The sequence below is a fragment of the Micromys minutus genome, assembly GCF_963924665.1.
Source record: "Micromys minutus genome assembly, chromosome: 1".
Lineage (NCBI taxonomy): Eukaryota > Metazoa > Chordata > Mammalia > Rodentia > Muridae > Micromys > Micromys minutus.
In genome coordinates, this window is record NC_137969.1 from 27,584,498 (window position 1) to 27,605,571 (window position 21,074).

Below are 21,074 nucleotides of genomic sequence, written 5' to 3' on the forward strand. Positions count from 1 at the left end.
ACTCTATATTCTATACTCTCTATTCTATATTTTATACTCTATATTCTATATTCTATACTCTATGTTTTATATTCTATACTCTATACTCTAAATTCTATACTCTATACTCTATATTCTATACTCTATATTCTATATTATATACACTTCATTCTATATTCTATAGTCTATATTCTGTATCTATATTCTACATTCTATACTCTATATTCTATATTCTATATCTATATTCTACATTCTATACTCTATATTCTATATTCTATATTCTATACTCTATATTCTATATTCTATACTCTATATTCTATATTCTATATTCCATACTCTATACTCTATATTCTATACTCTATACTCTATACTCTATACTCTATACTCTATACTCTATACTCTATACTCTATACTCTATACTCTATACTCTATACTCTATTCTCTATACTCTATATTTTATAGTCTATACTCTACACTTTATATTCTATACTCTATATTCTGTACTCTATATTCTATATTCTATACTCTGTATTCTATATTCTATATTCTATACTCTATACTCTATACTCTATATTCTAATCTCTATACTCTATATTCTATACTCTATATTCTATATTCAATACTCTGTATTCTATATTCTATATTCTATACTCTATACTCTATACTCTATATTCTAATCTCTATACTCTATATTCTATACTCTATATTCTATATTCTATACTCTATATTCTATACTCTATATTCTATATTCTATACTCTATATTCTATACTCTATAGTTTATATTTTCCTATATTCTACATTCTTCTATATTCTATAGTTTATAATCTATATTATTTTATTCTATTTTGTAATACATATTACACATTCTATATTACATATTAATTACACATCATACATTACATGTTACATGTTACAGATTATATATTATAATATGTATTTATTATATCATATCATATATCATATCATATATCACATATCATGTTATATGTTACATATATGTGTTATGTGCTTATGTTATATGTTATATATAGAACCCAGGTGTGCAAACCGAAGTTCTATGTTATGCTCACAGCATAATTTGGACCATCCATTTTTTAAGGGTTTTGGTAAAACAGCCTCAGTGCTTAACACATCAAATAAGTCCTTTTCCCAAATCACTCCACTAAAACAGTCACCTGAGTTGTTGCTTTGTCTAATTCTTTGAAAGACAGTAAACTTCTCCCATACAAGCAAATGCCCAGGAATGGCTCACACATCCTCTACCTCTCTTTGCAGTCTTGTGAAGGGGAACTGGTATCAGAATATCTATCTTTCTGCTTTTTCTGCCTGTAGCATTCTCTCAGATGGCCAAGGCTCTTTCCCCACATCATTCAGTTTAGGCCTCAGTGTCTGCCCTTTTTACTGATTTGTAAAACATGCCCCAGTGCACACCTTCTCCTGAGTTTCTCTCACTGCAGAGTATTTACCACGTAACCTCAAGAATTCCTTTTTGAGCACACACAGGAACCAGCAGTTCTGCTTCTGGTTGCTCATGTGTACCTATGCTCAACAAATGCATGACCTGCAGTAGGAAGTATCAGCGGGTATCATCCTGTGCTTACATCCAGGAAATATGTTTCAGGGAAGCATCCACACTCCTTGTGTAGCGCCCTTCTGATGGTTTCTAGTTTGATCTGTTTCTTCAAATCTGTTGTGTAAGCAGGTTTGCTCAGATCAGCTACGTCTCTAACATCCTGTGGATGCTCTTACAGCAGACGTATTTATATGTTGGTTTGTTTGACATAAAAATGGTCCATTGCTAGTTTACACATGACATACAATACCAGTGCAGGGACAGCAATGATGGGATGACTAGGTGTCTGGGGGGAAATCCTTCAGTGACCTCAGAGCAGAGCAGGGGGGTGTTTGCCTCCCTGAGGGACCACAAGGAAGAATGAGTGCAAATGAGGTGTGGCTTCCTTCCAGCAAAGGTAGAAAGGAATGGTTAGCTTTAAGGTGATAGAAGCCATGTGAAACTGGAAAATCTCTGCCTTTTAGACTCTGGGTAACATCATCATGTCTGTAACAGTGAAGCCCAGCCTGGGTGGGGCAAACTCCCTGTGCTCCTTGACCTTGCAGAATCTCCCAGCCGACAAAACCAGGGCTGGAGACAGAGAGGGCGAAACACTTGGCAGACGAAGATCTAGTAAAGCTCTTCCCAAACAGGAGCTCCTGGGGCCTGTGTCCATCCATTTCTGGCTTCTGAGCATTTCTTCCCTGTGTTCTATAGGTCCTGTAGGATTCTGGGCCATGCATAATGAGGGCCTAAAGATGCTCCTAGCTCATATGTTGTAAATCACATCAGGACCTGAAAGATAGGACCTTATGTTACCCCGGAATCTGGGCAATCACAGTGCAGTTGGGGTGTCCCATTGGAGCAGTGATGTGCTGTGCACATTGTGGTCCAGAGTACTCCAGCAATAGCTGTCTGATGTGTAAGTCTAAGGACCTGGTAGTTGTCCAGTCTGTAGGCCGGAAGTCTCAGCAGTCACAATCTGGTGCTGTGGTCCTGAAGGATTCTTGACAAGCGGCTGATCTTCGGTCTATGTTGGGATCCTGAAGAAGTTGTTCCTAACACCAGCGAAGGAAGTACCTCAGCAACAGGGTAGATGAACTTGCCAGTGAGAGTGAAGACAAACAGGCAAAAGGCAAAGTTTCCTTCTTCTGTGTCCTTTTCTGTGGGCTGCCACTGATGATGTGGCCCATATTTTGGGTCTTCCTACTTTAGATAATCTGATTTTGAAAATACTTCTCCTTCCATCCCTGCCCCCTCCACCGCCTCTTTGTTATTTTTTTTAATTTGCACTTAGAAATAAAAGGATTAAGGGACAGTTGACATCTTCCCAGGATTGGCTCCTTTTGCTCATGAATGTGGGCTATTCTTTACTCAAGTGCGCTGTCAACTCTCAGGAAACTGCCAGTGTGTCTCCTCAGTGGCCTGCGACTCAAGTAGCCCTGTCCTTAGGTGCTGGTGGCTGTAGAGAGCAGGCACCGCAGCTTCAAAACATCTTTTTCTTAGCACTCATTGCTAGTATGGAAAATGTTGTGTTACATCAGTGGCTTTGCTGGTGGTCTTTGTACTTGAGACTATTTTCACATGCAGTGGTGTGTAGTGACCAGCAAGAACTCCTGTGTGTTGTTGTCCAGGAATGCTGACTACGTACCCTTTCCTTTCTTAACTTTCACTAAGTATGTATATACTGGTGTGCTAAAGGTGTTTTAAAAATCACGAATGGTATATAACTATATTGTTTTTCTGTAACTTGATAATACTCTTTTAAAACCCATATTTGATTAAATAGTGAAGAATACATTTGCTTTTTGAAAAATTGTGTGTTTATGTATGACGTGTGCACTTGAGTACTGTGCCCAGAGGCTGTAGATAGGCTGACTTCCCAGAGCTGGAGTCACAGGCAGAGGTAACCTGCCCAGCAGGGATCTGGGAACCAAACCTGGCTTTTCTGAAAGAGCTTCAAACAGTCCATAACCATGAGCCAACACTCCTTTATTTAATGATGGTTGTTAAATGCTTTAACCTCCCTTCCAGCCCGCCACCCACCGGAAGTAGTGGAAAAGAAAGGATGTGGGGGGAAGTGGACTTGTTTGGAGCAGATCCCATCTGCATTGTCAGGACCCCAGCAAATCATCTTCCAACACAATTGACTTTCCAAAGAATTCCATTTCAACTATGCATGTGTGTGCATATAACTATTTGTGTGCATATGTATAAGTGTATATATGCATATATTCATGTGTGTACATGTATATGCGTGTATGTGTATGGGCATATCTGTTTATAGTCATATTTATTTTTGTATATTGGTATTTTATGTCTGCATATATGTATATATTTATGTGCATATGCATGTGTATATTTATGTGTGTAGTCATGTGTATAAATGTGTGTATATATATGTTTGGGTAAGTGTGTATATTTATATGTGTACATGCATCAATTATTATTGTATAGACATGTACATTTATGTGTGCGTGTACATGTGTACATATTTATGTCTATGTGTATACATGCATATATTTATGTGTATGTACTTGTGTGAAGTGGAAGCTTAAGTGTTCTTGGGAAAGTCAGTTGTGTCGGATGGTGTTGTGCTGGGGCAAACACGTGAAGGAGTGTTTTCCTGAAGTAGACACAGGTGAAGGACTTAAGGCAGACTCTTGAAGGGACATTTTGTTGAAGCAGATACAGGAGGATGGATGCTCTGCTAAAGCAAACATGTGAAGGACATGCAATGAAGGATTCTTTGCTAATGACATACATGTACTGGTCTGTTCCATTTGTCGGGACTCCATAGAGAGAAACATGCCAAAAAGCTTCTGGTGATATGTTGCAATTTTTTGCTGCTTCCACAGTCTCAGGCTGATTGGCAGAGTGATGTCAGCTGAGACAGACTCACGTGCTGAGGCGAGATCCATGGAGGACACGTGATGTTTGAAGAGAGTATAAAAAGGACTCAGCCAACAGTGATGGAGGCTGAGCTTGTCTGCAGGCATAACTAAACTCTTCTTGGTCTCACGTCTTCGCTGACCTTTGCTTTGCTGAGAGGCACAGCGAGAACCTTTCCTGGTATTTCTGTTGGCCCTGCTCCCTCTCGCTCACTCGAGCCAAGGCTGAGGCCTGGCTGTCTTTGCTATGTAGTGCTGCTGCTGAATCATGTTTGCTCTCCTGACTATGGAACTGGACGGCTGGTGTGTCTGAGGTGTTTGTGAGCGGATGGAGCTGCCGCTGCTCACCTGTGAACTGAACTGCCTTCCAGACAACACAGACGGGAGTTGCTCCACAGAACCTTTCTAAACAGGTCCACTCCCCGTATTCTTTCTTCTCCACTACCTCTGTTGGGTGGTGGGCTAGAAAGGAGGTTTTAAGAACCATCATGAAAGGTAGGCATTGAACAAATTAAAGTTACACTTGCGTATAATAGTTGTGTGTGAGTATGTTTGTATATTTATTTGTGTGTACATATGAATACTATGTGTGCACATGTTTACGTCCATTTTGTTCACGTGTGTATTTATGTATTCACTTGAGTATTGGTGTATATGTAGATACTCACATCTGTGTACATGCATATAGTTATGTCTGTACATGTGAACATTTATGTGTCTACATGTGCATATTTATATGTGTACATGTATGCATTTATGTGTGTTCATGTGTATGTTTATGTGTGTAGATGTACATATTGTGTATATACTTATGGCCACATGTATATATTTATCTGTGTTTAAAGGTGTATATTTATGTTCATGTGTGTGCATGTCTGTATATTTATGTTTGTATACATGTGTATATGTTTGTACATTTTCATATTTGTATGTACATGTATATACCTTTGTGTGTATATGTATTTATGTTTGTATATGTGTTCATTTTGTGTCTATATATGTCTATAATTATGTTTGTACTTGTGTGTATTTATATGTATGTACATGTGTATATGTATGTATAAGTACATAAGTGTATATGTGTATGTTTATGTGTATGAAAATGTTTATATATTTTTATATATAAATATCCTCTTCAGACCTCTGGAATCATACATTAGAAGCATAATAAGAATAGCTTGAATCTCTTGTTGTGTATTGTAGACATAAATACTTGCGAACTGTCACCAAATTCTAATGAAGTATTATTAGCATGACAAAGCCTCGTGTCTCAGAACTTTTAGTAGAGAGTTGTGTGTGAGCAGAGAGTTGGATATGAGTAGAGTTGGGTGTGAGTAGAGAGTTGGGTGTGAGCAGAGAGTTAGGTATAAGTAGAGAGTTGGGTGTGGGCAGAGTTGGGTGTGAGTAGAGAGTTGGTGTGAGCAGAGTTGGGTGTGAGTAGAGAGTTGGGTGTGAGTAGAGTTGGGTGTGAACAGAAAGTTGGGTCTGAGTAGAGTTGGGTGTGAGTAGAGTTAGGTGTGAGTAGAGAGTTGGATATGAGTAGAGTTGGGTGTGAGTAGAGAATTGGGTGTGAGTAGAGTTGGGTGTGAGTAAAGTTAGGTGTGAGCAGAGAGTTGGGTGTGAGCAGAGAGTTGGGTGTGAGCAGAGAGTTGGGTGTGAGCAGAGACTTGGGTGTGAGCAGAGAGTTGGGTGTGAGCAGAGAGTTGGGTGTGAGTAGACAGTTGGGTGTGGTGGCAATGCCAGGAGCCTCCGCATTGGGAAGCTAAGGCACGAGGACTGAGATCTTCAGGTCCATCTGAGCTATGTCTCAAAAATGTCCAACAATGAGTTGGTCTTTAAGTTATGAACTCACAATGTAGGGTGACACCCTTTATTTGATAAAGTATATGAATACTTTCATATAATTGAGGACTCACTGGACCCCTTTCCAATGTTTGAACAAATATTGTAGACTCAAAAAATGTCAGAATATTGCCAGTAAGGAAAAACAATATTGGAAAATTATAATAACCATCCCAGCTTTGCAGGAGGACTGCTGTTGTGTGCCATTTTTACATATTTATTTTTATGTGTATGAGTGGTTTGCCTGCATGTGTTTATGTGCACCATATGAATGTCAGCTGCACACAGAGGTCAAAGAAAGACATCAGATCCCTTGGAAGCAGAGGCAGACAGATTTCTGTGGATTTGAGGCTAACCTGATCTACTTAGTGAGTTCCAGGCCAGTCTGGGCTACATAATGAGACCCTGTCTTGAAAAAAAACTTAATCACATTAGTTGTGCTTCAAGTACTCAGTAGCCACATGTGACTAGTAACGGCCATATTGGATAGTGCAGCTGCAGAGAGAACATAGCTGCTATGTGCGTCTATATAGCCAAAGGTGGTTTTTTGACTTCTGCCTCCCAAATGCCGGGATTACAACAAGCCTGTGCCACAATGCTTGGCTAATAAACTCCATTCCATATATTATAATGATTACATTCTTAAATTTGTAAGTATACTCTAATTACAAATGACTTCCATTTAGGGTGCTTCAGTTCATATTGAATTAACATGGTATAATTTGTTTCAGAGAACATATGTTTAATATAATTTAAATGTATGTGTATACACTGAGTACATTACTGAAATTACTCTTGGTCACATTTTTACACAATCCAGACATAAAAATGTAATTTAAATGTGGTTCATTGGAGTGTGGGATATTAATTGAAGCTGGATATGCAACATTGAAATCAACAGGAATCCCAAACAGTGTGAGCCTATTCATGCTGGAATAAATCAGCATGCAAGTTACCAAAAATAGGGACAGGAAATGGAATAAATCTTTGGCTGTCACTCATCCACAAATTTATCCTCTAGTTTTAGCCCAGAACCCCTTCAGAGGATCCAGTCATCTACTAGAATCCAAACAAACAAGAAATCACGCACTCTTGTGCTTTTAGCTGGGCCTGGTGGTACACACCTGTGATCCCAGTTCCTGAGAAACAGTCTACTCATGAGAGTTCAAGTCTGAGGCCAGCCTTGGCTACAAAGTGAGACACTGTCTCTGTGAAAAAGAAAAACCAACCTAGTGTGGTGGCACAAGTCTGTAATCTTAGCTCTTGGGAGGTTGTGAGTTCAAGACTTGCCTGGGTTGCACAGCAGGACCCTGTACAACAAACAAATATATGAGTGCCAGACTGGGAAAATGACCATCACCTTAGTTCCCCATTTTAGTGTGTGAGTATGTGGTGTGTGTGTGTGTGTGTGTGTGTGTGTGTGTGTGTGTGTGTGTGATTTGTAGCATGTGCATGTGTGGAGAGCAGAGGGTAACCTAAGAGAAATAATTTTCTCCTAGCAAGTGGGCCTCGGGGATTAAACTCAAGTTGTCAGTATCTGCAGCAAGTGCCTTAACCACTGAGCCGGGCTCCAACCCTCTATAACTCACTTTTTTCTAGTTATCACTAAAAGTAGGTATATGTTGTGCTATTATTGAGCAGTCCTTGCAAAGTAGTTAGTAAAGAGCACACTCACAGAGAAGGCAGGAGAGCTGCTGGCAGAAACGTCTGTTTAAATAACGGAATAATGAAGGTGAGCAGGTGGAAAGGCGGGTGCCGTGACTACACTGGGAGAGAACACCCGGCAGCTTGAGTGTCTATCTTTAAGCTATTTTTTTATTTTAAGCATATGTGTGTTTGTTGCATGGATGTGTATGTGCCACATGTGTGCTGTGTCCACAAAGCTCAGAAGAGGGCATCAGTTCCCATGGAGTTAGAGATGGTTCTGAGCTGGGAGCCAAGCCTTGGGTCCTCTGCAAGAGCATCAGATGTTCTTACCTACCCACGGGTCATCTCTCCTGCCCCAGATGACTTTATTTTGATCCCTAGAAACCCATGCTTCCCCTTTCCTTGGTTTCACAAATGCTCTGTAAATCATAGTATTAACAGGTAAGAGATTTGCACCAATAAAGTACCAGGCAAGTATGTCACAGGAGTGACACTCAAATAAAATTGGCTACACCTGAATGTCACAAAGAAGTTGAGACTCCTAGGGTGAATCATGAATTTGAAGCCAGCCGGGGCTACGTGCTGAGATCCTGCCTCAGAGTCAATTTGAGAGGAACTGGCAGGATGACTCAGTGGGTAAGGCACTCGCTGTATGAGACCCTGACTGGAGACCCTGAGCATCCACCTAAAATGCCAGACATTGAGACAGATACCTGGAATCCCAGAGCTGCAGACAAGTGGATGCACGGGGCTCCCTGGGCAGCCAGTCTAGCATGCTACAGGATCTGTAAGAGATCCTGTCTTAAGAAATGAGGCAACATGATTGTGGGAGGCACCCACTCTCAACCTCTAGAAGAGCTGCACAGGTGAGCACACACACACATGCACACACCCACACCCACCCACCCACACACACAAAGTGTATATGTGCATGATCAAACCTTAGCCATATGGATGGACATGGTGGTACAAGCCTTTAATTCCAGCACTCGGGAGGCAGAGGTCGGTGAGGATTTGTGACTTCTCTGCCAACCTTTTCTACACGGCAAGTTCTAGGCTTGCCAAGACAATATGGAAAGACCTTGCTTAAAATAATAATAACAAAACGACAAAACCCCAGACTTTAGCTATAATTTTTCTAACAATCTCTTAAATAGCTGTTCAGCTTACAGAAATATCCTATAAGTAGTTCAGGGAGCTCTCACAAACTGTAGGAGGGTTTTTATTCCCCATATTTCTTACATTTTACTGTCTCTATTCAGCACTTGCTACTTACCCTAGCAAAGACCCCAGTGCCTACTAACAAGCCAGTACCAGGGCATTAATAGTAGCAAAGTCTATACCCTTTGTCAGGTTCCCCTGCCTTTGTCTAACATTATTTTTCTGTTCTGAGATCCCACCCAGGACCCCATGTTACACTGAACACCCATCTCGCCCTGGGGTCCTCTTGACTGTGACAGGTTCTCGTTATTCCCGGTTTGGATAACCTGGACAGTTTGAAATGCACTGGTCAAATTGTCTCTCGAGTCACTTTTCTTAGCATTGCCTCATGAATAGGTGGAGATTATGTGTCTTCCTCCCTGAAGACCATGGAGGTGAAGAGCCCTTTACCACAGCACACAGAGTGCAGGCTGTCACCATGACCCACAACTGTTGCCACTGACGACCACTGGCAGAGGCTACATCTCTGGGTCTCTCCACTGTCCACTAGCATTTTCACCTTTCTATTTATCACACTCTCTCAGAGGACATCACCAGGCACAGCCCACATTTAAGGAGTAGGATTGTTAGGTTTCTAATGATGTGATAAACACCATAATCAAGACTAACTAGGTTGGAGGTGTTTGTTTCAGCATACAACTCTCAGGTCACACCCCATCATTGACAGAAGTCAGGGCAGGAAGCCAGGACAGGAACCTGCAGGCAGGAACAGAAGCAGGAGGCATGGTTAGTGCTGCTTACTAGATTGCTTCCCATGGCTCACTCAGCTTCCTTGTTCATAACAGCCCTGGACCATTTCTCCAGGAACAACACTACCCACGGTGGACTAGGCTCTCTTCCATCAACCAATCAAAAATTCCCCAAAGACCTGTCTAGGGCCACTCTAAGGGAAGCAGTTCCTCAGCTGAGAGTCCCTCTTCCCAGTTATGTCTAAGTTTTGGTCCTGTTGACAAAGCTGAATTCAAACAGGGCATAGAGACAAATCTCTGATACAAAAAACATTCTCAACTATATAGATCCTCTCCAATAAGTTAGAACCCTGAGCTGGCAGCTTATTTCTAAATCGAGATTTTTTTTTCCAAACGATTAACACAGTTTAAGCCAGAAGTATTGGAAATTCACAAATCAGAACACAGGCATAATAACCTTTCCTTCTGGTTTATTTCATAAAATTGTTTTGTTTTCCTTCTCCCCTCCCTTCCCCCCACTGGAACCAACATCATGAGCAAGGAGAGCACGGAGAGCACGGAGAGCACGCATGGAGAGCATGGAGAGCATGGAGAGCACGCACGGAGAGCACAGAGACCACAGAGAGCATGCACGGAGAGCACGGAGAGCACGGAGAGCACGGAGAGCACGGAGAGCATGGAGAGCACGGAGAGCACGGAGAGCATGGAGAGCACAGAGAGCACGGAGAACACGGAGAGCATGGAGAGCACGGAGAGCACAGAGAGCACGGAGAGCACAGAGCATGGAGAGCACGGAGTGCACGCACGGAGAGCACGGAGAGCATGGAGAGCACGGAGAGCACAGAGAGCACGGAGAGCACGGAGAGCACAGAGAGCACGGAGAGCACAGAGAGCATGCACGGAGAGCATGGAGAGCACGCACGGAGAGCACGGAAAGCATGGAGAGCACAGAGAGCACGGAGAGCACGGAAAGCATGGAGAGCACGCACGGAGAGCACGGAGAGCACGGAGAGCCAGGCTCCACCCCAATCACATCCTTCCGGAGGTTTCACTGCCTGGTCAACTGTTATTTATGTGTTACATTTGTAAGAATTACTTTATTTTTAAATTTTCATTTGTGCACATGTATGTCTCTGAGTGAGTGTATGTCACATGTATGCATATGCATGAGGAGGTTAGAGGACCTCAGATCTCCAGGAACTGGGGTGGTAGCTGTACGATACCTGGCATGGGTGTGAGGAACCGAGCTCAGGTTGTCTGGAGGGGCAGCACTCTCAGCTAAAAGCCACTTCTCTCCTCTATCCCCAGCTTTAAAAAAAGTCCTCTCTGATCTGTCCCTTTGGATGATATGGAGTGTCCTCCCAACCCTGTTTCCTTAGGGAACTTGTTGGCTCTCCCACAGGACACCCTTGTTCTGTTGGGTTGGGTTGGACAAGCTCTTCCCAGTTGAGGAGCTTGTGTTAGGCAGTGAACACAACTGGTCCAATGCTACTCCTTTGCTTGTTTAAGCAGCTGACAGAGTGGAGGGGGAGGGGAGGGGGAGAGGGAGAGGAGGGGAGGGGAGGGGAGGGGAGGAGAGAGGAAGGGTGAGGGGAGGAGAGAGAAAGGGGGAGGGGGAGGGAAGGGGAGGGGAGGGGAGGAGAGAGGAAGGGTGAGGGGAGGGGGAGGGGAGGAGAGAGGAAGGGTGAGGGGAGGAGAGAGAAAGGGGGAGGGGAGGAGAGAGAAAGGGGGAGGGGAGAAGAGAGAAAAGGGGACGTGGAGGGGAGGGGAGGAGAGGGGAAGGGGAGGGGAGGGGAGGGGGAGAGGAGGAGAGGGGAGGGGAGAGGGGAGGGGAAGGGGAGGGGAGGAGAGAGGAAGGAGGAGGGGAGGAGAGTAGAAGGGGAGGAGAGGGGAGGGGAGGAGAGAGGAAGGAGGAGGGGAGGAGAGGGGAGGAGAGGAGAGAGGAAGGAGGAGGGGAGGAGAGGGGAGGGGAGGAGAGAGGAAGGAGGAGGGGAGGAGAGTGGAAGGGGAGGAGAGGGGAGGGGAAGAGAGGGGAAGGGGAGGAGAAGGGAGGGGGAGGGGAGGGGAAGGGAGGGGGAGGGTCTCTTTGCTAACATTTCCCCTTTAATGTTTCCTTCAGCTCTGCTTTTCTGCTGATGTCATTTAGAGAAGTGACTTCTAATTTCATGTCTCTTTATGTGTACAGACATGAAGTTGAATTTACTTTTGGTAGTCCTTCAGTCAGCTGAGCAGTGAGGGAGGTTTTTCAGTGGCCATATACCCCTAAATATTGCCTTTTAAAGTATTGTAGTGGTTTGAACAGCTATGGCCGGCCCCCTTAGACTCATGTATTTGAATCCTTGACCCATAGGGATTGGCACTATTAGGAGGTGTGGCCTTCATCGAATAGGCGTGTCCTTGTTGGAGGAAGTGTGTTATTGTGGGTGCAGGCTTTGAAGTCTTCTATGCTCAAGCTACTCCCAGTGTGGCACGCAGTCTGCTTCTGCTGCCTGCAGATTAAGATGTAGAACCCTCAACTCCTTTTCCAGCACCATGTCTGTCTGTGCGCTGCCATGATTCCCACTATGATGACGATGGAGCAAATCTCTGAACTGTGAGCCAGCCCCAGTTAAATGTTGTCCTTTATAAGAGTTGCCTTGGTCATGATGTCTCACAGCAATAAAACCCTAAGACAGAGAGGTGTATTTCTAAATACCTGACAGTTCTTTTCCACTGAGTGTATTGCATTTGAGCCATTTTATTTCCTCTGAAACCTAGATTTACTTGTCCCTGACTTGGAACGCTGAGGTTTTAGACGACCGATTTCTTTGTCCCCCTCACCCCGTTTCATTTTAAACACATTATGTATCTCCTTTAGGTCTGAGCAAATGTAAGCATTTCATAAATTACGTTGCTTGTCTGGTTGTTGCTGGTTAATTCATTGTTTAAAAACAGGGCTGGAGAAATGGCCCAGTGGTTAAGAGCACTGACTGTTTTTCCAAAAGTCCTGAGTTCAAATCCCAGCAACCACATGGTGGCTCACAACCATCTGTAATGAGATCTGATGCCCTCTTCTGGTGTGTCTGAAGACAGCAACGGTATACTTATATATAATAAATAAATAAATAAATCTTTTCTTTTTTAAAAAAATAGTATTTTTCTTTTTATCCTTGAGAAAGGTTTCACTGTGGAGCCCGGGCTAGCCTGGAAATTTCTAGATGGCACAGTCTGGCCTCGAACTTCCTTTTCTCCTGTGCAAAAGTGACACAAAGAGGCACACAGAATCCATTTCACCAGACTGAGACCGCCTTACTGGAGCAGTGAGTGCCCCAGCCTTTCTGTGGAATGAAGGTGAGTGTATTAAGATTGGGAAGTGTGTGTGTGTGTGTGTGTGTGTGTGTGTGTGTGTTTGTATCTGTCCCTGTCCCTATATGCATGTCTGTGTGTATATGTGTATGAATGTGTGTATATATGTGTGCCTATGTGTATAACTGTGTGTGCTTGTGTGTGTGTCTATGTGTATGTGTGTGTCTATGTGTGTTTATGTATGCCTATGTGTGTGTGTGTAGATATCTAGAAGTTACAGGTATTTTTGTGGTTTCACTGAGAGCAGGATGAGAGGTCTTCCTTAACTGGACATATTGTTTCTGCAGCTGAAGCTAAATAATAAGGTTGGGGCTAAGCAATTCCTTATGGCTTGGGACTCTCATCCTATACAGCCTGACGGCCTGAGGCTGTTTACCCAACACCTCCTACATCAGCCTCTTGAGCACTAAGATTACAGGTGTATGCTACCATGTCTGGTCAGCGGTGTTTGGATAGAACCTTTGATAGGGAGATTCAAAGCAAGGTACACAGTAGTGAAGACAGACAGATGCCTTGATCCCAGGACACTTAGGTTTACATTTGGGGAAAGACTAATTAAATTCAGTCACTCATTGCATAATGAAGGCAGTCACTGGCAGCATATTTGACAGTGTATTCATACGGCCGAGGTGTGTAGTAAGTCTTGTGATGTTTGCACAGTGGTAAAATTGTCTAACCACAGTTATCAGAATGTGACCTAGTTGTTAAGTGATATTTGAATTTACATATACTTGATTCAAAATTGAAGTGGCCCTTGAGGTGTGGCTTTTGAGATCTACATCATGAGTTCCCGAGCAGCCAGGACTACACAGAAGGACCCTGTCTCTGACAAATAAAATAAAATGGCAATGAAGTTGGAGGCGAGGGCTAATCTCAGTTTCAAGTTGATGAAATGTAAAATCACCTGGGACACCTTTAGGCATCTCAGAGAGGTTATCTTTACCAGGTTAACTGAGGAGAGCCGAGTTGGCCATTGTTGGTGGTACTGCTCGCTTGGACTAGGACCCTAGACTTTAGAAAAAGGATAAAATGAGCTGTGCACAAGCATTTGTTGCTCACTGCTGCTTGGCTGTAGATACAATGTGACTAGATTCTTAAACGGATGCCTGGTGCTTCCTCTAACAATTTTTAAGGGTTTTCTTAACCACAGTATGCTCTACTTTGCTTTTTGTTGCTGTGGGGAAAAAAAGACCATAAAAATTAAAAGTCATTTAGGTAACTATTAAGGTAAGAGTCTGTATCTATAGGAGCCAGAGAGATGGCTCAGTGGCTGAGAGCCACTTGGTGCTCTTACAGAGGACTCGGGTTCAATTCTCAGCTTCAGGGAAGTGCCAGACACTGCTCTGGGGGTGGGGAAGTGCAGTCTGAGATGTGGGAAAGCTGGAGCTGGTTTAGAAGTCCCTGGTCCTGTGATGCTGGAGCCAAGGAGGCTGGGGACAGCATTTAGTCCAGGGCCAGGGGAAGGGGCAGCTCTGGCTTGTCCTAGCTGTGATTGTCCTTAGCTTGGGGAAGGAAGGCTGGAAGCAGAGCGGCCTTCTCCAGGACATTTGTCTGTGGTCTGTAGGCAAAGACCTTTTGCACATTTTGCACATGGTGGTGGAGGATTAGAGAGAGTCCATGTTTATTGACTATTTGTTGTGGAAAATAAATACATACTGTACCAAACCCACTTCTCAGGGTGGACCTGAGATTAAACACCTTTAACAGGGAGAAATGTCGGGGAAGAGAGATTATTGGCTAAACCCTCAGGGCCTCTAGGTACCTTGATAGCATGAAGAACTCTGTTTTGGGCCTATGTGACGTTTCCTTATGTGGGGGAGTGTGGCATGTGTTCCTGGCTAGGAATCTTGCAGGGAGCAGGGGAGTCACCCAAGCCTCAGGTGTGTGCCTGCTGAGTCTCGGGGTCTCAACCTGCTACCTTACCAAGGTTCCTGGCCTGGTTTTATGACCCACAAGAATTCATATAGGCCAGCTCACAACCGCCTGTAACTATAGCTCTAGGAAATTCAGTGACCTCTTCTGGCCTCCATATACATATGGTGAATGTACAGACAAACACAGGGGGGGAGGGGGAGGAGGAGGGGAGAGAGAGAAAGAGAGAGAGAGAGAGAGAGAGAGAGAGAGAGAGAGAGAGAGAAAGAGAGAGAGGAAGGGAGAAGGAAAGAGAGAGAATAATGTATTTTAACAGGAGAGTGCTATATCCAGAAAATTTGATGTTCAAACTTTATGAGGAAATATAGACATTTCAAGACTAGCACAGACCAGGGCAGGGCCACTAAGTCAACACACCAGGACATACCTGCGCTGTTACATTTTTGTCAGCTTGGCACCAACTACAGTCACCTGAAGAGGGAAACATGACTGAAGAAGTCCCAGCAGGTAGTCTATGAGCAAGTCTGTAAAGCTTTTTCCTGATTAGTGACTGATATCAGAGGGCCTAGCTCACTGGTATTAATGTCACTAAGGGTAGGTGGCCCTGTGTTGTACAAGAAGCAAACTGAACAAACCATGAGGAACAAGCCAGTGAGCTTCCTTTATGGTCGCTGCCTCTGCTCCTGCTTAAGCCCCCACTCTGAATTCCTTCAGAAAATGGACAATGATCGGGACATGTAAGTCAAATAAACCCCTTTCTGTTCTCATTGCTTTTGGAAGTTGCTTTTGGTCACGATGTTTATTGAAGCAACAGAAAGCAAACTATGGAAATACTTGGTGGAGAAACATACACAGAAGGCAACAATCTTCTCAATCATGAGAACATGGTGTCGCACGCCCACGCTTCCCGCCGGTAGGAACAGGCGTGCAACAACAAACAGATTCTTCTGCGGACAACCTTTATTGTACAGTACTCTGAGCAGGGGACTTCCAGAGCAGGAAACTTCTCTCTGAGCAGGGGATCTCTCTAGGTGCTTTCCTGGTGGGATCTCCCGCAATCTCCTCACGTGGGGGAGAAATGCACTGCTTATATATGCCTAAGAGACTTGTGTTGCTACCTGATTGGTGCATCCTCCTGTAGCTCAATTACGTGCCCCGAGATTGGGCTGTGACTTATGTGGTTGCCAAGCAACACGAGGGGAAAGGTTTTTGTAGGCTGAACAATGGGTGGGAAGCTGGCGCCATCTATTGGCGCCAACAGCTTCCTACAACATGGGACAGAATAAATTTCAGGAAAAAAATTTTGCCCTGATCTTAATTATTTCTCCCTATCTAGAGTGTGGTTGTTTGAATGGGAATGCACTTAATAGGCTCACATATCTGAATGCTTAGTCATCAAGAAGTGGGACTACTCAAGAAGGATTAGGGGGTGTGGTCTTGTTGGAGGAAGTGTGTCACTGTGGGTTGGCTTTGAGGTTTCAAAAGCCAAAGATAAACCCCATGTTTTTATCTTCATGCTTCCTTGGATGTAGCTCTCGGCTACTTCAGCACCATTCCTGTTACCAGTCTCTCCTAAACCTATAAAACTGTAAGCCAGCCCCAGTTAAATGTTTTCTTTCTTTCTTAAGAGTTGCTGTGGTCACGGTGAAAACACACAAAAGTTAATGTTAATGTCTATCAAGATGGAAGGGAGAAATGGGGCAAATGTGAGCCAGGATAGGACACAGGTTGCACCTTTCAACATATTTTTGTTACTTGAGCATTTCACACACATATACAAGGAAATATGATTATATGGCATCCCATTTTCTCTCCAACTCCTTCCATGTGACCCCACTAGCATGTGCCCTTCCAACTTCATGTCTGTTTTAAATAACCCTGTAATTCCGATTAGTGCTGCCATATGCATATGGGTATGGGGCATGGGGGAACCTACCAGTGCTACACCAAAGGGGGGGGAGAGAGAGAGAGAGAGAGAGAGAGAGAGAGAGAGAGAGAGAGAGAGAATTATTCCTTTCTGAGGAGGCCCCGAGACTGTTTGTCCCATCTCTGTGAAATTTCGGCTGACTCGATGTTGTCCAGGTCTCCGGCAGGTACCCACAGCTGCTGAGGTAGTCACGTTACATCCTAGATCCTGCATTTCACGGCACCCCTCCCTGCTCTGGATCTCACATCGTCTCCATTTCCTCTTCTGTGGTGTTCTCGGAGCCTTAGGAAGTGGGCTGGGTGACAAAGGTGGCCAACTTAGTGTTGAGCACACAGTCTTTGATTCACAGCATTTTGACCAGTTGTGAGTCTCTGTACAGTCTGTTGTCCGTAAGAAAAAGAACTTTCTTTACCAAAGCTGTGGACAGCCCAGAGCTACTCCTATCAACATAATGGAGCTCCATGGCTTCCACATCCTGAGTGGACTTTATCTCACTCTGCTCTGTGTGTTCCCTAGGAGGTCATTCAGGAGTTTGCTTGTGTCTCCTTTGAGTCATTCTCTTGGTTTTGTTTTCAAGTTTCATTTAAGTTGTTGTCATTGAGGGATATAATAGGATTATTATTATTATTTTAGTACTGGGATCTATTTGCAAAGAATTCAACCATTGGGTAAGTGTTGTTGTTACAGACTCAGTTTACCTTGTTTCTGTCAGTGTTTGTGGTGTTCAGAAGAGACCAGGTTGTAATTGTGTGGAGATGATATTTTCTGAGAGTTGATTACTGCCTGTGGCAACCGTCACAATCCAGCAATAAACTCACTACGGAAACAGAGCAGCAGCTGACCACAATGCAGTCACTCCTTAAGAACCAATTCTTGTAGGGAATGAGTGGGAGCCAGAATCTCCACTCATTCCCTGACCTCTGAGGACAACTGCCAGTGTGGGGCTGAACTCTTCCTGTACTTGCTGGCCTCTGAGGGTGCTCTGGCTGGGGTATCAAATCCCAGTGAATCCTTTGACCTCAGACTTGGACCAAGGTTGGAGTTCAAAGCCTCAGTGTTCTCCCTGACCTTGGAGGGTAACCATCGGTAAAGACTGAAGTTTGGCATATTTCCCTGACCTCAGAGGTAACCATGGGTGAGGAGCTAAGACTTGGTACACACTCTGTCCTTCAAGGGCAATCTGGAATAATATCCAAAGGCTTGCAAAGCTGTCTGAACTCAGGGCAACCTGTATTTCTGAATAGCTGAATAGCTACATACTTCTTGAGTTAGGATATGGTTATGTTGCCCAGGCTGATCTCAAACTCTTGTGCTCAAGCATTCCTTCTATTTGGGCTTTTCCAGTACTTGAGTGTGAAGAGCAGGTGTGGCGATAATCCAAGATGGCGTTTGGGACTCGGGCCAAGTCTTGTGACTGGCCCCTGCCTTTCTCTTATTCCCGAATACAGCCACATTATTCCTTTAAGTTGCGCAGGCGCACCCATGACACAAGATCAGGCCAGATGACGTGGACCTATGAACTGCAGCCACGCAACATGGACTGAGGAGGTGGAGTTGAGAGAGGATAAAGGGGACTGCGCTTGGGGGCGGAGGAGAGAGAGAGAGAGAGAGAGAGAGAGAGAGAGAGAGAGAGAGAGAGAGAGAGAGAGACTTTCACTTGCATGCTGTAAGGTTCCTGAATAAACCGCTTTGAGAAGAACACTGTGTCATTGCTCCTTTTCTGCTGGTCGGGGACGGTAGCGACACTTGAGGGTACAGGATCACACCTCTGTACCTAGTTTTGTTATAATTTTTAATCGCTCAAGTTTGTGTGTGTGTGTGTGTGTGTGTGTGTGTGTGTGTGTGTGTATCTGAATGCTAACAATTAGGTTAACTATTTACCTGCAATTTCAAGACTGTTAGAATGTCCACGTTTTATTTTTTAATCAACATATCCTTTAAAAAATGAGACTATAATACAACTTAATAGAGCATCTGCCCATACCTTGTTGTTTATGTGTCTTTCATCCCCTTTGCCAAGTATCTTCTACAAGCACTAAGACTTTTCATCTTCCACACGGAAAAGCACACAGGTCAGACAAAATAATTTATTACAATATATACAGTAAATCAATGGCTGTGCCATGACACCAAAACAATCTAGGTAGTTTACATTGCCTTTCAGTCCCTTCTTTTCCTCCCAAGGCTCACAGCTTACCTAACAAAGACCACCCAAGCCTGAGCACCCTAAGTGTGTCCCCTGAGTATGTTGGCCATGAGTGGTTCCCCCATTCCCCTCTTCGCAGCACAGCTTAAGGGGAACAAGAAAACACCTTAAATAACTCTGTCCAGGTTTTCTTTCTCCTATAACAACAAGCCAACCATCTACACTCCAGGACACATCTATGCCCAACACCTTACTGGGCTCTTTTCTAAGCTAACTTGAAATCACTATACATTAACATGCTGATTTCCTAACTTCAGTGGGATAATATTACAATATAATTGAGATTTTGCAAATATAATTTTAATTAATTAAGTAATTTTAAGTTAAATGAAAGTTATTTTTCCATGGTAAACTAGCTCAACAGAAATAATCTTCTTCCACCTAAAACCACCATCTAGAACTGAGGCCGGCTGCCTTAGTCTGGTCAGTGGGTAATCACCAATGAAGACGTGTACAAGGCAATCACTGTGGCCACGTGAACACATGGGAAAGAGGACCTCAGGCTAATTATTCCGATGATTCCTGGGAGAGTGTGCTGCATCGGGAAAGCAGATGTCCCTGGGGGTGTTTTTACTTTGGTTATCAAGTAATGTCAACTTCTGAGACTTCATTGCATGTCAACATCAGCACCATGAGGCAGAAAGTCACTCGAAAATGCATTCCAGTCCATAACGTACCAAAACTGGTACGCTTTGTGCAGCCACCAAAACAAAATAAAACGAAGCAAAATATAAATAAGATAAAAATTAAGTGAGGGCCCGGCTGCACCCATCAATAAATGCCATTAGATTTATGGAGTCAACAAACATTCCTGAGTGGCTAAAACACTTCAGGTGCAGCGGCCATAGAGATGAGTAGTAACAAACCAGGAGACACACATTGGGCATTTTTTTTAAAGACCAGAAAACCCTCAGTACTCAAAATTGCCTGTATCCACAACTGGTGTGAGTCCCCTGCCTTGTTCAAGTAAATACTGTCTCATTGAGACCACCACTTTAAAGAACAAATTCACAGGACAGGTTCCTGTCCTCAACTTCTGGGCATTCTTTTATTTGTCAAATTGATATTTTTAACTAAAAAAAAAATCTAGAGGGATGCAATGAGGGGGAACTTCTTTAAGAAAAAAAATAGGAGGAGGAGGAAGAGGGTTAGGGGTCAGGTATAAAAATTACAGGAACCAGACTACAATTTTAAAAAATAGTTATTTAAGAATTATAAACATTAATTACAAGCTGGATGTACCTGAGACAGACAGACATCAGACAACACAGGGCTTCCGTGTCTTGGTATGACTTTTTCTATATCTGAGTCAACCTCACTTCTAAAGCTCTGGTAAGACAGATGTGTGTGGCATACTGGCTTCAAATGCATAAATTCACAGCAATGTAATAATTTTCCTCCGGCAAGCCTATAATCACACTTATACATCTTTTATCCAAATGCATAAAATTTACAACTGGTCAGTTTCCCCTCACCAGTACAGAGTGGTTCTAAAAGGAATTAACATTCCAGAGTTGCCAAGTCTACACCTGAAGGCAGGATTTAGGCAAAATAGGCATGGCAGAAGACAGCCACCGCCAACAGGATGATTCCGTTAATGTTCACCACTGTTCTCCACAAAGGCTTCTCAGAAGTATCTGTCATCTTCATCTTCATTGCTTCCTCCTCTTCCTTAGTCATCTTTGGTCCTTTATCCTGGTCCAGCCCACAAAACAGGTCATATGCCTTCCTGAAGCATCCCTTCTCCTTCTGGGGGGCTTCTGTGTCTGCAGAAAGACATAAGGGATTGCTAGATGTAAAGGCACCAGAAAGAGTTTCCAGGGAAGGTGAAGAACCACAAAGCATTTCCCATTCGGTAGCCACACCCAGCTCTCAGGATGGGACTGAATACAGTGCTCACAT

At 43.6% G+C, this 21,074-nt stretch overlaps 1 protein-coding gene across 2 annotated transcripts in view; it reads right to left on the reverse strand.

Annotated features, from left to right (window-relative positions):
* Positions 1-20,714: 20,714 nt before the first annotated feature.
* Positions 20,715-21,074, reverse strand: part of SLC5A1 (solute carrier family 5 member 1) — a gene marked incomplete at both ends in the record, with an annotated part of 59,800 nt that continues 59,440 nt past the window's right edge. The window contains one exon of one of the 2 annotated variants that reach the window (XM_080940861.1): positions 20,715-20,932. In XM_080940861.1, the coding sequence (XP_080796987.1) occupies positions 20,715-20,932 (218 nt within the window). Of the gene's footprint in view, positions 20,939-21,074 lie in introns of both variants that reach the window. The other variant, XM_080940860.1, reaches the window with a different exon arrangement.